Source organism: Plectropomus leopardus, chromosome 8 (assembly GCF_008729295.1).
Source record: "Plectropomus leopardus isolate mb chromosome 8, YSFRI_Pleo_2.0, whole genome shotgun sequence".
Lineage (NCBI taxonomy): Eukaryota > Metazoa > Chordata > Actinopteri > Perciformes > Serranidae > Plectropomus > Plectropomus leopardus.
In genome coordinates, this window is record NC_056470.1 from 34,843,088 (window position 1) to 34,858,619 (window position 15,532).

Below are 15,532 nucleotides of genomic sequence, written 5' to 3' on the forward strand. Positions count from 1 at the left end.
GTTGCACAGAACTCAGCAGGAATTATCTGTAAAATAAAAAATGATGAACACGCGCTGACACAGCTGGGAAATGCTACGAGTTGCCACCATTTGTACTCATGAAGTTACTAAATTTAACTGTCCTTCATTTTTAAATTCAGATTGCATGAATCAAATATTGTAGATATTTGCTGTTAATCGAAGGTTATTTCTTTTTTGCAGATTATTATCCCACCACTTCAAATATGACTTAGTATGTGAGTCGTAGAATCAAACTATTGAAGGAATATTTCACCTGCAAGATTATTATTTGGATATCGGTTTCTTGCTGTGTGAAACATTGAATTTGTGAAGAAAATGTTGTTTTTCTGTCATTGTGTTTTCCTGGCAACTCAAGCAGCAAAATCCAGGTCTAATTTATCTAGTTGGATGCTCAATACTTCCCAAACTTTGAAATATTAATTGGTCATTAAGTATTTAATTTAACATGTGAAATTTAATTGATTAATCGAAATGCAATGAAATGCTGTTAAAATATATGCATCATGTTTCTGAGCTCTGACTGAGGCTAAAACGCATTTGGTATTGTTTGAAATAATACCAAAGTTTGTAAAGGGTTGGTAGTTTTGTTGCCCGTTTAATTTAATTCTTGAAGATTGTTTGCATTTTTTTTGGTTTCTCCATTCACAATGGAGGTGAGTGAGGAAAAACTGTTTTCTGCAAGAATTCAACATTAAATACTGTGAGTAACTGATGCACAAATGGTCATTTTGCAAGAAAATTATTCCTTTAAAACAACAACAAAAAAGAGAAGAAAAAAAAACGAGACCTGAATTGCATTTAACTGTTTTGTAAATAATTTCTGTCGTGTTCACCCTTTGCACTGCTGTGAGCTCTCTGGGCCACCGTAGCATCCTGGTCCTGCATTTTACCTGCAGAGCAAACAGGAGGATGATAGAAAAAGAACGTGTGTGTGTGTGTGTGTGTGTGTGTGTGTGTGTGTGTGTGTGGAGAAATGGATGACTGACAGTTAGATGGATGGACAGAAAGAAGGAGGAAAGGAGGCTCAACTGGACTCTCTTAAGGCAACAGATCTCCCATTGCTGCAGGTTACAGGGCAGCAATGGAGAGCATTAACAATCACACACACACACACACACACACACACACACACACACACACACGCTCACAAAGTAACAGTCAGTCTCCAAACTCAAACACTAAAATATCAACAGAATGATTTTTCGATGCCTTGGGGAGTAGCATGCATCTTAGGTTTCGGGAGCCGCTCCGACAGCCGCACACACGTCAATAAATAGCAACATCATCCCCAGACGCATGCACACAAACACAAATAAATAGCTTGTAAACAGCGTAAACAAAGACACGTACTGGTGATGTTTGAAGATGATGACGCACAAAACATAAATATGACTAAAAATGGTGGTGTGTTATATGAAACGATGAACTTGTTAAACAGAATAAATGTTTGTACAAGATGAGTGGGAGACGTTTTGGTTCGGATGAGATGAAATGTCCTTTTTCTTTGTGTCACTCCTCATCACATCATCTTCCTCCCCTGGACTGAGTTGCACCAGCTGTTTGTGACTTCTGACGACTGAAGCGAGTCAATAAACTGAAGTCTCAGCCAATAAAGACTTAAGGTGTTTTCACACAGGTATTTTGTTTAGGTCCAATCGAACTTTGGGCCCGAGTGTGGTGCGTCTGGGCCAGTGTGAACACAGCAGTCGCACTTTGGTGCGGACCGAAATGGCCGTACGGAGACCTCCCTGAGGAGGTGGTCTTGGAACGGCTACCACCGAACTCTGGTGCGGTCCATTTGTGGTGTGAAAGTGCCCCACCTCGATCTGTCCCAACTATCTGCCGTACTCCACAAGTTTGAGTTAAAAAGGAGCTCTTACCCAACTCCACCCATCAAAAACACTTATGTTTTACACATTATTTCTTAAATCGACTTCTTCAGGACCACGGGCACAGTCTGCCTGGTCGTTCGTCGGTATCTGCGTCTGATGAGGAGGTCACGGTTCAGGAGAATTAATCTGCATCTCTTGTCTTAAAATGTGCATTCTGCTGCATCAACGTGATATTGTCAAGTCGCAGCCGCGCTTCACTTTCAAACTGTGTCGTTTGTCGAGAGTGGTACATACAAACGATGACGAATACAACGACCAGCACCAGGAACAAAACGCGTAGTTGTTGTGGCTCCATTGTGCACATTCATTTCTCTTTACTTATTTTCCGGTCGGGACTCAGGAGTCATGGAAACGACGCTGTGCCTGTGGTGCGGCCTTTGGACCAGAGTAAAAACAAAGGTGCATGAAAGCAAGCCGTACTAGCTGAAAAATAAAACAATGTATTATTTTCACATCTGGTGCGCACGAAGGGACCGCACTAACATATGTGAAAACTACTGTTGTGGGTAATTCGGTTGTATTGGCCCCACACTAAAGGATAACTGAGCGTTTTTGTTTTTGTTTTCCTCAAAGAGACAGCGCTACAGAATCGCTACAAATTCCCTTCTTTGCATTTTTACACACAACCAAACAACTGCAGAATCATGTGTGTCATTTTAGACAGCATGCCGGCACTGCTGAAGCAAAACGTTTAACACAACAGCTTCTGCTTCTATTGTGACATGTAACATACGTGTCAGCGGCTCTTCAATAACAACATTTAGCGTCCCTGTCATATGACAGCGGAGGAAAAGGAGCTCCTGGACCTCACTGTGTCCCTCTCACGCCCCCACGCACGGTTCTTCTTTGCATCATGGACAAAGTGACGGTATTTGACGAGATTGAGAGTGAAAACGCACAAGTTTGAACAGCTGGTGCAACTGGCTGCTGTCCTCCACGTCTCCGTCCTTCTGTCTTATAGAAGAGTGAAGCGCTTTCTGTTTGGATGTGTGGGTGTGTGTGTGTGTGTGTGTGTGTGTAAACTTGGAGTAGAAAAGGCGAGACATCCTGTAAACAACTTCACTGCATAAATCTGTGGAATGTATTGAGAATGTGTGTGTGTGTGTGTGTGTGTGTGTGTGTGTGTGTGTGTGTGTGTGTGTTTGCACTTTTACGTTACAGGCAGTGGAGTCAGGAGTGGTCTGTCCCTTTGTGTTTTGTTGCAGGCAGGCAGTGTGTATGTATGTGTGTGTGGTGTGTGTGTATTTTTGTTGTGTGTGTGTGTCTAGCTGGGCCGGTTCAGGATGCTCGACATGGACGGAGCAATGGGTGGAGGCGGGACAGCGTTGACAGGAGAGGCGGGACCGGAGCTCTCGTTGCCGTGGGGGACGGGCCCTCGTCCGCTGTACTGGCCGATGAAGGAGCCGTCCTCGTTGAACTGGATGTCCACGCTGTCCCCGTATTCAGCCAGAGAGTCGTCGCTGCCCAGCTTGCTCTCCGCCAGAGACGGCTGACTGTCTGAGCGTTTCTCGTCAGCGTCACTAAGAGACGACACAGACAGGGACAGAGTCAGGAAGCGTCCTCATTTCTTATTTAAAAGCTGAGAATCAAACAAAGGCTGGGCAAAAAAACCCCCAAAAAAAACAGCAGCAACAGCTAAATATAAAAGTATGATAATACATTTGCAAGTGGTAACTGGGAAACTGGTTTCTCTGTCACACAGGTAGTTTAATTACATTTAATGATACACCATCACAACACAATCAACAACTGTCACGAGATGTGAAACATGTATGACAGAAGCGGTTCACTTCTCACCTCTCCAGAGATCTGCAGGCAGAGCGTCAACGACAGAAAGAAAGGAGAGAAAAGAAGGAAAGAGAGCCGAGAGCGTCAGAGCTGTTCGGTCAGATGAAGCAAGCAGCTCAAACATGAGCACAAAAACAGGAAACAACGTACAATAGTAGACGTCTCATTCCAAAATAGAGGTATTTTAGAAATGTGTAAATAAAAAATCATAATTTTAAGTGAGATCGCTTAGGTTTCTGTTTAAAAAATAAATCCATCTTTTTATTAATTTTATTTGCAATTTTTTTAAAGACTTTATTTTTGCTAAACGAAGGGAAAAAATACATTACAAAACAAACAAAGAGGAAACAAAAGCTGAAATTGCCATTTCTCACCAAAAAACATTCATCCCTAAATCATATTCAGTGGTTGAGTCTCATCTTGTCGTTTTTGAACTCTTCTCCTATAATTTAACAGCTCCATGTAATAAAATTCATCCACAACTGTCGGCCATTCCTCTTTTTTACAAGCTGCCAAACGGATTTTTAGTAAATATGTGTCTTCTCTTATAACAGCACTCCCTGTGATCACACAAAAATACAGAACTACACATGATCCATAACATAGTCCAGGATTTGGTTCATGGCCCTGTGAACATTTATCCAAAAATGTCTAATTTCAGGACAAAACCAAAATACGTGGCTATGATTAACACTGACTGCCCGCATCCTCTTTAACATGGTTGTGTAATCGACACGTGAATGATTTTTATTGACATGTTTTGCTTTTCTTATTGTTTAGAAAGCGCTGGCGATGCATATGTTTTATGTCACGCTGGAGGCGGACGCCCTTGTCACGCATCTTTTGATTGCCGGATGCCGTGATGCAGAGTATGATCACACAAAAACAAAAACGCCGGCTGAAGGATGTTGCACACCTCAAATTCCAGCAGCTGAAGCAGAAAGATCCGGCAACTGTTTCTGCTTTAATGTCAAAACTGGACGAATCTGCCTAAAGAATAAGACTGACCGAACATCAGGATATGATTTGCTGCACTTTGTAGGCTTTGTTTTAACGTTAATGTGTTTCTAAAAACCCTGAGATTAAACATAAAAGCGTCTCCTCTGACTCGAGGACGGGACAGACTCACCTGTACTCTCCAAAGGTCTCATCTTTCATCGGCCGAGCTTCAGAGTCCACCTCCTTGTCCTCTTTATCCTTCACTGTAGGAAAAAGAAACTCAACCTCAAACTCTGGACTGCAGATTGAAGTCTGCGTGTATGTGTGTATGTGTGTGTGTGCGTGTGTGTGTCTCACCTGCGTATTTGCCGCCCTTGCTGCGTTTGATGAGGCAGAGGATGAGCAGAATCAGCACCAGTAGCACGATGGCGCTGATGAGTCCGATCAGCCAACCCTGGGTGGCGAACCCGCTGGTCATCTCCGACGGCACTGAGGGAGAGCGAGAATTCATCCAATCAGACAACCAGCCTCCCCTTTATCAACAGGCTTTTAATGTGAAAAAACAACTGTAGGAAGTGCTGACTTTTGTTATGATGAGCTTCATGGTGAATACTTGAAAAAATATTATACATTAATATTATTTTCTACTTTCATTGAGTTATTTTTTAACCAACATCGGTCCCAATGATAAATATCAAATATTCCTTAATTTTCAGAATTTTAACCCTTTAAATGCCAGTTTTTTGTCATGATGCCACTATGTTATTAGATGAAAAAAAAAACAACAAAAAAAACCCCAAAATGAATTATTTTCAATATTTATTAGCATCTGAATGTTTGTCATCTGCACTCCAGCTGAGAATTTACGGTCTAACATAAAATTCAAAAAATCCAAAGAGTGTGTGTTTGCTACACACACACACACACACACACACGTACCTGGTCCGATGGTCCGCGTCACACTTTCCCACTGCGTGTTGTTCCCTTGTTTGATCATCAGGCGGTACTCGGAGCTTGGCTGGAGGCCTGTCAGCTTGTAGAAACCCTGAGAGGAGTTCAACACCTCCGAGTACTCCCAGTCTGCCCCGGCTGTCCCACACACACACACACACACACACACACACACACACACATGTCATAGATTAGATATTTTCTTTTTGCTCTTCTACATTAATTTAATAATTGCTAATAACATCCTCTTCTCCTCTTCTTCACCTCCTCTAACTTCAGTCATTCTGCAGTAAAGTAAAAGCTCCTCTCCTCCTTTCTCCTCCTCTCTTTTCTGCTCCTTTTCTCTCATCTCATTTTCTGTTTTCTCCTCTCCTCCTTTTCCCCTCTTCTCTTGTCTTTTCTCCTCTCCTCTCCTCCTCTCCTCTCCTCTCCTCTCCTCCTCTCCTCTCCTCTCCCCTCCTCCTTTCCTCCTCCTCTCTTTACTTACGGCTCTTCCTGAGGTAACGGATGACGAAGCCGTGGTTCCTGTCTCGCTCTCCGGGGACCCAGCTTAGGTTGAGGGACGTGTTGCTGGAGACGATGGTGATGTTGGACGGAGGAGCTGGAGGGGGACAAAGAAAGGGAGGGCTTTAGGAAAATACAGAAAAAATGGGAACAGGAAACTGTATAAAAGTTATAAATAAAGTTGGAACTGCGAAACAAATTAATTTCACCTCCTTCCAGCAGGGTGGCGCCCCTCCGGATGATGGGCGGTCCTTCCCCGGCGGCGGTGCATGCGATCACTTTGAAGATGTAATAGCTGTTAGGGTCCAGATCGCCCAGCTCAAAGTGAGTCACACTGGGATCGCTGATCCTCTGCATCAGCGTAGGGCCGTCTGTGGTCTCCACCTCTGCACGTCACAAACAGCAAACCGTCAGCTCGACCTTTACTCAACTACAAAACTTAAACCTTTGACACCTCAGCAAATCTTCTTTCTAAATCTTTCTTTCCAAAACATGATAAGAAGGCAATGAGGCAAAATAAAAAACAAAACTTTCACACAAGTGAAGAAGTGTTCAGAAAGGAAGAAAAAGAAAAAAGAAAAGAATAACGGGGGATTAGAGAGAGGAAAAGGAAGAAGAGGAAAAAGACAAAAAACAAAACCATGCAGATCCATCACAAGAACTTTACAAACCAAGCCATTAATCTTCGAAATATCTTTGAAATCATGTGTTTGTCACCTACACAGAACAATGTCTGAGGAGGTAAAGGCAAGTTTAATCTGCACAACCCGGGACTCGAACTCACGATCTTCAGGCCCACATGTTGTGATCGAGTTGAGCTGCCTCACCAAGAATTTAAGGAAAACTTCACGCTATGATGCAGCCGACCACCAGGGGGCAGCACAACAGCTGAACATGTATTTACAGACAGATTTTAATCTAGTGTCAGAAATTCAGTTATCAACACAAAAATCTGAGAATTTGCGGACTTCATCTTGACAAAGTAGAAAACACCCGGACCGTGTTTTTACAAAGATTGATTCATCCATAAGTGACTAAATGATGCTTAAAGATGCTCTTTTTCCATTTACTGCTATAGGCCACAGGACAGCAGGATTCAAAATGCTAACAAAAAGTTTTTTTTCTGTTCTAGGTCTAAATAAATGCTTACATTTTCCACTTTTAGAAAACCCACTGAATAATTAAATTAAATGTAACTAAAATTTTTGTCATACGTCTATGGCCTGGTGCCTTTTTTTTCTACATTTTGCCAAATCTCAATAACGGTGGTTTATGTACGACAAATCCAGAAGTCTCAGAGGAAAATAGAGAATTTAACAGTGTGTAAAAAGATTTGTTGGCTTGTCGATTAGTATTTATTCATATGTTTTACAACAGTGTGGCTACTCTACAGTGAGCTTATCATGATTATTTGGTACTTTAACTTTCTAGATTTATTTAAACTGAACAGGATGTGCTACGTTAACTATATGGCTCAAATATGTTTTGCGGCCCCAGACATATTTTTAAAATTATTTTTGGTCAAAAATGTCTCTTTTGATTGTAAAGGTCACTGACCCCTGCTGTGGAGCCACAGTCAGGACTATTGGTGCCATATATTTCCATTAGGGGAAGTTTTGTGTGTGACTGGACTTACGTACAAAGTTTGTTTTTTTTTTCATGCATGAAAAAACATATTATCTTAATTAATAATACCTTCTTTTTTCACGAAAACAACTCTAATTACCTCCCCACCCCCATATAACATTTACACCGTCTGTTAAAATACCCAGCTGCAAATCTTACCCTGTTGATAGAGCACGATGTATCCCAGCAGTATGCCGTTTGTTTCAACTGGGGGGGTCCAGTAGAGGATCAGAGATTTCTCTGTGGGGCTCTCGAACGTCAACGATGCCGGAGGACCAGGCGCTACACACACACACACACACACACACACGCACACACACGCACAAGCCAGTTAGCAGATCTGATAATGCGTCCTCAGTGAGTGCGTCTCTTTCTGTCTCTTTGTGGACTCACCTCCCTCTGGGGTGCTGAAGTGATGCGGGGGGGAGTGAGGCCCCTCTCCTTTGCTGTTAAAGGCGGCGACAGACAGCTCATATCGAGAATACAGCTGCAGCTCCGTCACATCCGCCGACGTCTTCATCCCGTGGACCGTCACCACTCGAGTCCGACTGTCTCTGTCCTTCCCTCGCTCCGACCTGTCCTCTTTCTCATGGTGCGGTCTTCCAAGAGATCTCCGCGCCCGACCCCCGTGAGGACCCAGCCTCCGGATGTAGATCTGACACAGAAAAAAATGAATGAATCTGTAGCTGGAGCGGCGAATAGATAGTCGAGATGGAAAATTAATTTGCAACAATTTTTGATAAGCAAATCATTTTTCATCAAGCAAAAATACCAAACTGATTCCAGCTCCTTAAATGTGAAGATTCTCTCTGATCATCTTTGGGTCAAACTCTCCAACAAATTCTGTTAAATTCTGATATTTTTTTATATTTCATATATTTTTATGTGATAGATTTTAAAATATTACACTAAATATGCTGTATATGTTGTAGTACTGCTTTGCATTTTGCTTCACACTTCTGCACCGCTGCACCTCTTTCAAATGTATTTTCCTTCATCATATTCATTGTGTACACTTTTAGCTTTATTTTTTATTAATATTATCTCAGTGGGTTTTATTTCCCATTTTATGTTATGCATTCTGCATATTGTATTTTTATCTAAATTTTACTAGTATCATCAAGTGTGTTTTATCCATGTGAAGATGCATTCTGTGTCTTCTATTCTGATGTTATTTTATTTTTACATGCAGGTTTTATTATGTCTTTTCATGTGAAGCACTTGTAATTTCTTTGTCGTAAGCATGTTGGGCTGCATTCCTTGTATGAAAGGTGCCAAAAGTTTATTATTATTGTTATTTGTGTAACACAGAGAGCACAGCTGCTCTTTCTTGACTTAAACTGTGAAAAACTGGTACCCTGTATCCGAGCAGCAGACCTCGGACATTCTGGGCTTCGTTCCACTTGACCGTGACTGTGCTGTTCCTCACAGTCGCCGTGACTCCAGTCGGAGCTTCCTCGGGCACTAAGAGAGCAAATTGCAAAAAGGTCATTTACTTTTTCTTTTCTTTTTTTATTTATGTACTTTTTACTTTCTCTTTTTTTGTTGGGGTGGTATGTTTTTTTTTCTAGGTACATTTTTTCAAGTCTCTCTTTTTTTTCCCATGTTTTTGAAAAAAGTCAACCCACATGCCCAAGTTTCAAAGGGTTAACAAGCTGCACAGTAGAACGGCTGTTTTACACCAGAAACAAGGTCACAACACAACAGGACATTCATGTTGACAAGTCATCCAGCTGTTTGTCACCACTGTCATTAGATCTGACATTTTTGCAGAAAAAGCCTCAATTTGAAGCCATTTCAGTCTTGTAATATCAAGACTCTTGTAAAATTTTGATCTCTTTTATGAGGGACGTAATTACTCTCTTCTGGTACAAGAACTATTTGGAGCCCTGCGTGAGTGAACAATTAGCCTCTACATGCGATTTAATACAGACACATTTTTAAGAAATTCCTTTTGACAGACGCCACATTTAGTCTGTTTTTTCTGTCGTATCTTCTCAGCCATGTGGAAGTTCATAGAAACTAGGAGCAGTCCAAAGTTTTTATTTTTGGTTTTAGACATAATTACAGTTTAATTTGAATCATAGAGTCTGCTTGACACCAGAGACTTCACTTAATTAACTTCATGTGTTCCCAAGTCTGTCCCGGTTGTAAGTCCGGCCTGTTCTCATTACGAACCTGTCAAATACAGCCGCTTGGTCAGTGATTTCGGCATCAGACGCTGACGCCAGAAGCCATCTTTCGTGGCAGTATGATATGATGACGGATGGAGTTAGTTTAGAAAGCAGCCGAATGGCACCTGTCGCACTAGTATGATACGCCAGCGGACAGCGTCAGTTTATATCATGGCTGTATGTAACGTGTCATGGCAGTATGATACTAACAACAATTTTCAAAGCACCCGAATGGCACCTATCGTGGCAATTTGATACTACAGCTGACAGCGAAGAATTATTTTGCCACAGACTACCTCAGACACTTCAAGGCGAATTCATCTCTGTGTTTGTTTGGATGACGGGAATAAAGAAATAACAGAAAGGGTAAAATAATAAAGTTCTTTATGTAACGCCGTAACTGTTTCTGGCTCAATGCAGTAACAAAAAAGCTGCAGTCACTTTGTTGAAATAAATGAGTTTTCATTTGGCGTACCGTCCTCTCCGGAGTGTCCGATCTCAGCCTCTGGTGGCGGTCCGGATCCGAGTGAGTTGACGGCCTGAACTTTGATCTCAAACGGCGTGTACGTTCCTGTGTTGTTCACCGTGAACGGCGGAGACTGTACGTCGGCCGTGTTCCAGCGTAAATCCTTCCCCCCAGCTTTCCGCCACAACACCTTGTACTGGAAGCTCTGTCCGTTATGAAAGCGTTTGTCCATCTCCTGCAAAGACAAACAGTATCACATGAGTCTGGATTAATGTTGGCGTGCCCACGCGTCAGGAGCGTGCACACACACACACACACGCATTCAGACTAAAGTACTCACATCCCACATAATGATCAGAGTCTTTGGGTCCACAGACTCACTGCGCACACCAGTGGGGTTTCTGTCAGGAACTGGAGGAAGCAGACAGAGGGAGACACACAGAAAACATTTTAAAAGAGATTGTTTGACAAACACACATAATTGTTTTCTTTGGAGTTAGATCTGAAGACTGATATCACTCATGCACAGTTTAGTCAAGCCACAGTTGCAGCTCAATAAGCCATGTAATTAGTACGAGGAACCTCTTGAAATGCAAGGAATTATTATTTTTTCTCCCCAATTAATCACAAATTTGGAGGCCTAAATATGTCCAAACACACTCATGAAAAGTGGTACGCTTGTCCAGCCTGGTGAAGAAATTTTTATCTGGGTGGCAAAACGGCTCCACAGCGCCCCCTAACATGTAGCCCCAATGACCACTTTAACCTATATTTCTGAAAATCGGTACACTTATGTATCATGCCCAGACGCACAAAAAAGCCTCTTGGACCCAACCCCCAAAACTGACAGGAAGTTGGCATTTTGAATTTTGTGCTGATTTTTGGCGATTTCGGGCCTCATACTTTTGCGAACTTGTCCTACAGCATTAATCCGATCTAGTTAAAATTTGGTGTTTCCAATCTCAACCCCTTGTTGATGAAAAGCTATCAAAAGTCCGCACAAGACTTTTTTCATGTGGCACACAGTAACATTTTGATGTTTCGCCATAAAACAGGACATTGTTGTAACTTTGGTGTACATTGTACACACGTCCCGTCTCAGTGCTGTTTTTTTTGTGTTTTTTAAATTTCTGACACTTTACTGATAGTGATTTTTCCTTTTTTCATACAACACCTTGACATAAGATATAATCTCAAATACAAATATGAACAGAAATGTAAAGAAACATGGAAGGGAAAAAAAAGGAAACAAGTCACAAAACAAAAAACCAAAACGTGCATCAAAGTGCATTTTAGTGCATAAAGAACAGAGCATTTGTGGGATTTCTGGCCACAAAGCTTTAATAAAAATCTAATCCAAAAGCTTGCGACATTATAGTGTTGGCATCTGGTGTCACTTACCAGCTGGCGGCGTGCTGCGGTGCTCTGAGAGCTTGCTGGGTTCGCTGGCCCCGATCTCGTTGATGGCGATGACCCTGAAGCGGTAGGTGCAGTAGGGGTGGAGCTTCAGCTCCAGGTGGTTGAATTCCCCGGACACTTTCTTCCACTCCTCCCACATCCACTCCCCCTCCTCGGAGTGCTGCTCCTCCCGCGCCTCCACGATGTACTCTGGGAGAAGGAGACAGACATGATGAGGTCACACTACTTCCTGTAAAATTTTATGTGTATTAAACAAAAAACAAAAAGATCAAAATGTTTCGGCCATTGAAAGGTGAAGAGGAATCACTGCCATATCAATCATGTAGCTTTAGAAAGTCTTGATCTTTGTTTGTGTGTTTTCAGACTGCAAACTGTGTGTGTGTGTGTGTGTGTGTGTGTGTGTGTGTGTGTGTGTTCAGTACCTATGACAGGGCTGTTGTGTGAGTGTCCTGGGATCCAGCTGAGGGTGGGACTGTGGTCGTCAACATCAGACAGAGCCAGATCTTTGGGCGGGTCCGGCCGTGCTGAGGGTACAACAAGAAACTGTTAGTGTTAAAAACTGTCGCACACACACACACACACACACACACACACACACACACACACTGTGACATACCTACGACAGTGATGGAGCCACACTGGCTTTTACGCGGTCCAGGTCAGTTTTGACCTCACAGGAGTACGGCCCGTTGTCGTCTGATTGGACGTTTGTTACTTGCAGGGTGCCATTCTTAAAGATAGCGTACCTACACACACACACACACACACACACACACACACACACACACAGGGGCATATTTTGAGTATATTACATGTATTGTTATAATGTAATGCAGAGACTTAAAGTAGGATCTTTGACACCAGAGACTTCACTTAATTAACTTCATGTGTTCCCAAGTCTGTCCCGGTTGTAAGTCCGGCCTGTTCTCATTACGAACCTGTCAAATACAGCCGCTTGGTCAGTGATTTCGGCATCAGACGCTGACGCCAGAAGCCATCTTTCGTGGCAGTATGATATGATGACGGATGGAGTTAGTTTAGAAAGCACCCGAATGGCACCTATCGTGGCAATTTGATACTACAGCTGACAGCGAAGAATTTATTTTGCCACAGACTACCTCAGACACTTCAAGGCGAATTCATCTCTGTGTTTGTTTGGATGACGGAATAAAGAAATAACAGAAAGGGTAAATAATAAAGTTCTTTATGTAACGCCGTAACTGTTTCTGGCTCAATGCAGTAACAAAAAAGCTGCAGTCACTTTGTTGAAATAAATGAGTTTTCATTTGGCGTACCGTCCTCTCCGGAGTGTCCGATCTCAGCCTCTGGTGGCGCCAGAAGCCATCTTTCGTGGCAGTATGATATGATGACGGATGGAGTTAGTTTAGAAAGCAGCTTTATATTTAGTTTATTTGTTCAGTGTATGAGTTCAGTTTCATATTTAATCTTATTATCTTGTGCAGTAAATGCTCTACGTAAAGGACACTATTTGATGAGGACAGGATGTCGCTCTGCAGACACACTTATCCATCCAGCCTGTTGGAAACAGTAATGATGGAGAGGTCCTTAAATTGTTCTTTAATTTCTCCTCCCAGGACTCTCCTCCATACACGGACATGTATCCTCCCCTTGTTAGTATACAATAAATGACATTACCGTTAGGACAGCAAAATGTCTTTAAAAAAAGACTTTTTTCCCCTTTCTTCATGTTTTTTCCTTAAATTATCTGTGTGGTTTTTATTTCATGTTGCATTCATGTTGTCAGTGTTGCATTGTTAATTGGCACGTGTACAAGGACTCCCCACATATGTGGGTATGTTAGACCTTGAACAATTTTTGTCATACCAACCTCCGGGAAAGATAAAATAAGAAATAAATCACTTTTTATCGTTTTATTTACTTTTTAAAATATATTTTTCAGTTTAAAAAAGAAAATATATTGTTTTGATGAGATAAGTCTTTATATTGTTAGAATGACTAATGTGTATCTTATCTTTATAAAAAAAAAAAAAACGAGTATTGTGACATGACAAGAAAAAATTATATTTTGTTCTTTTATAAAAACTGAATAATTTGGTGTACTATATAATAAACTATAATAGGATTCTTATTGAATAAAAAAATGGTGTTGTCATGGTGGAACAGTTTTATTCTCTTTAACATGATAAAACGTGACACTGAAGCATCTGAGTGTGTGCGTACTTGTCATTTTGAGGCGATTCCTGCAGCTCCTCTCCGTCTTTGCTCCAGATGACGCGGTAGTGCAGCAGCTGCGGGTCTGTGTAGAAGCTGCAGTCCAGCAGAGCGCTGCTTCCTCTGAGCACACGCACGTGCTGCGGCTTCGTCACGATCTCCGTGCGATCTGACAGGAACAGGAAAATACAGGACAGATTTTTTTAACTCTGAACTTATATTTTCCTCTCAGGTATCTTCTCTCTATGTGCACATCTATGATACTATATCCTCCATCAATTTCTTTGCAGTAAGCAGGAGTAAATTCAGCCGTTACTGAATTAAGGTTTAGAAATTATTAAAGTAATTTTCACTAAAACATGGGGTAATAAATGGTACTGGTGCAAGAAATGAGTAGATATAGAAAATTATTTATTAAAAATATGGAAGAATGTATAGGAAAATAATTCAAATGTAAAGTTATGTAACATAATTATTAGAATTTTTCCCAAATCTTTTCCCCAATCTTGTTTGCTCTGCTGTTTGTTTGTTTTGTTTTATTTCTAATTTTCTTACACTTTTTGATGCCCATTTCCTTCCTCCTGTATGTGTATATATATATATATATATATATATATTTAAATCAAGTGAATTTGCTCGGGTTTCAGAGGTTTTAGACTTTGCTCTGGCTGCTCTGTCAGAGCTGAAGTGTACTTTATTAATAAAGTATTAAGTATAAAGTATTTATGATCTGAGACTCACTGAAGACCTCCAGGTGAGCGGTGATGGAGATGTTGGTGTGTTTGATGGAGCAGGTGTACTCTCCGCTGTCGCTGTGAACGGTGTCGGACAGCTCAATCGTCCCGTTGGTCAGCAGGGAGACACGAGGGTCGGACAGCAGTGGGAGATTGTCCCCGCCCTCCCTGCAGAGACATCACACACACATCATTGAGAGGTGTCCCTGCAGCGCCGTCCCTCCTGACTCTTTTATTCCAACATTAAACACCCAGAAATCAAAACCACGGCAGCAGCAGTAAATCCCAGTCATTCGATCAATGCGAGTGCGTTTCCTGTCTCATCAGTGAATGGACGAGGACGATCGATACATGATGAGCCAGAGAGGAGATAGACGCAAAATCCATCTGAGCACTGTGAGCGTGATGTTTGAGGTCTGTAAAACAACCTCTCACCTGCACCGTAAACTCTGACAACTCGATCTTACTTAAAATAATCCTGAAAACCGACGAAGAATGAAAGAATGTAAATATGACTGATTGACTGAAAATCCATCTCTCACGTCTTCATAAACAGGGCCATCAAACAAAAACTGCACCTCATTCTCAATATCGCCTACATCACACAGAGTCTGTCCTCCTCCTTTTAATCTAAAACATTTTGACTTTGTATCTAATTATGAAGTTAAGTCAAAATTTAGCTGTATTTACTTAATTTTGTGAAGTTGAAGTTGAAACTTAAAAATGAAGTTCAGAGATCTGCGAGTTCTGTTTTGTTAACATGTTGAAGAAAGTACGAATATGATAGACTTAAAGACTGATTTAACTAAACTTGTAATTTTTAAG

General features: G+C 41.6%; 1 protein-coding gene across 1 annotated transcript in view; it reads right to left on the reverse strand.

Annotated features, from left to right (window-relative positions):
* Positions 1-209: 209 nt before the first annotated feature.
* LOC121947569 (neural cell adhesion molecule L1.1-like) overlaps positions 210-15,532 on the reverse strand; it is a 65,504-nt gene continuing 50,181 nt past the window's right edge. Inside the window, 18 exon segments of the mRNA XM_042492677.1 lie at positions 210-3,433; positions 3,711-3,722; positions 4,831-4,903; positions 4,998-5,129; positions 5,580-5,729; positions 6,079-6,192; positions 6,305-6,481; positions 7,881-8,003; positions 8,115-8,376; positions 9,079-9,185; positions 10,371-10,596; positions 10,702-10,772; positions 11,763-11,969; positions 12,203-12,304; positions 12,397-12,415; positions 12,418-12,526; positions 13,983-14,142; positions 14,715-14,875. Coding sequence (XP_042348611.1) covers positions 3,178-3,433; positions 3,711-3,722; positions 4,831-4,903; positions 4,998-5,129; positions 5,580-5,729; positions 6,079-6,192; positions 6,305-6,481; positions 7,881-8,003; positions 8,115-8,376; positions 9,079-9,185; positions 10,371-10,596; positions 10,702-10,772; positions 11,763-11,969; positions 12,203-12,304; positions 12,397-12,415; positions 12,418-12,526; positions 13,983-14,142; positions 14,715-14,875 — 2,461 coding nt within the window. The 3' untranslated portion in view covers positions 210-3,177.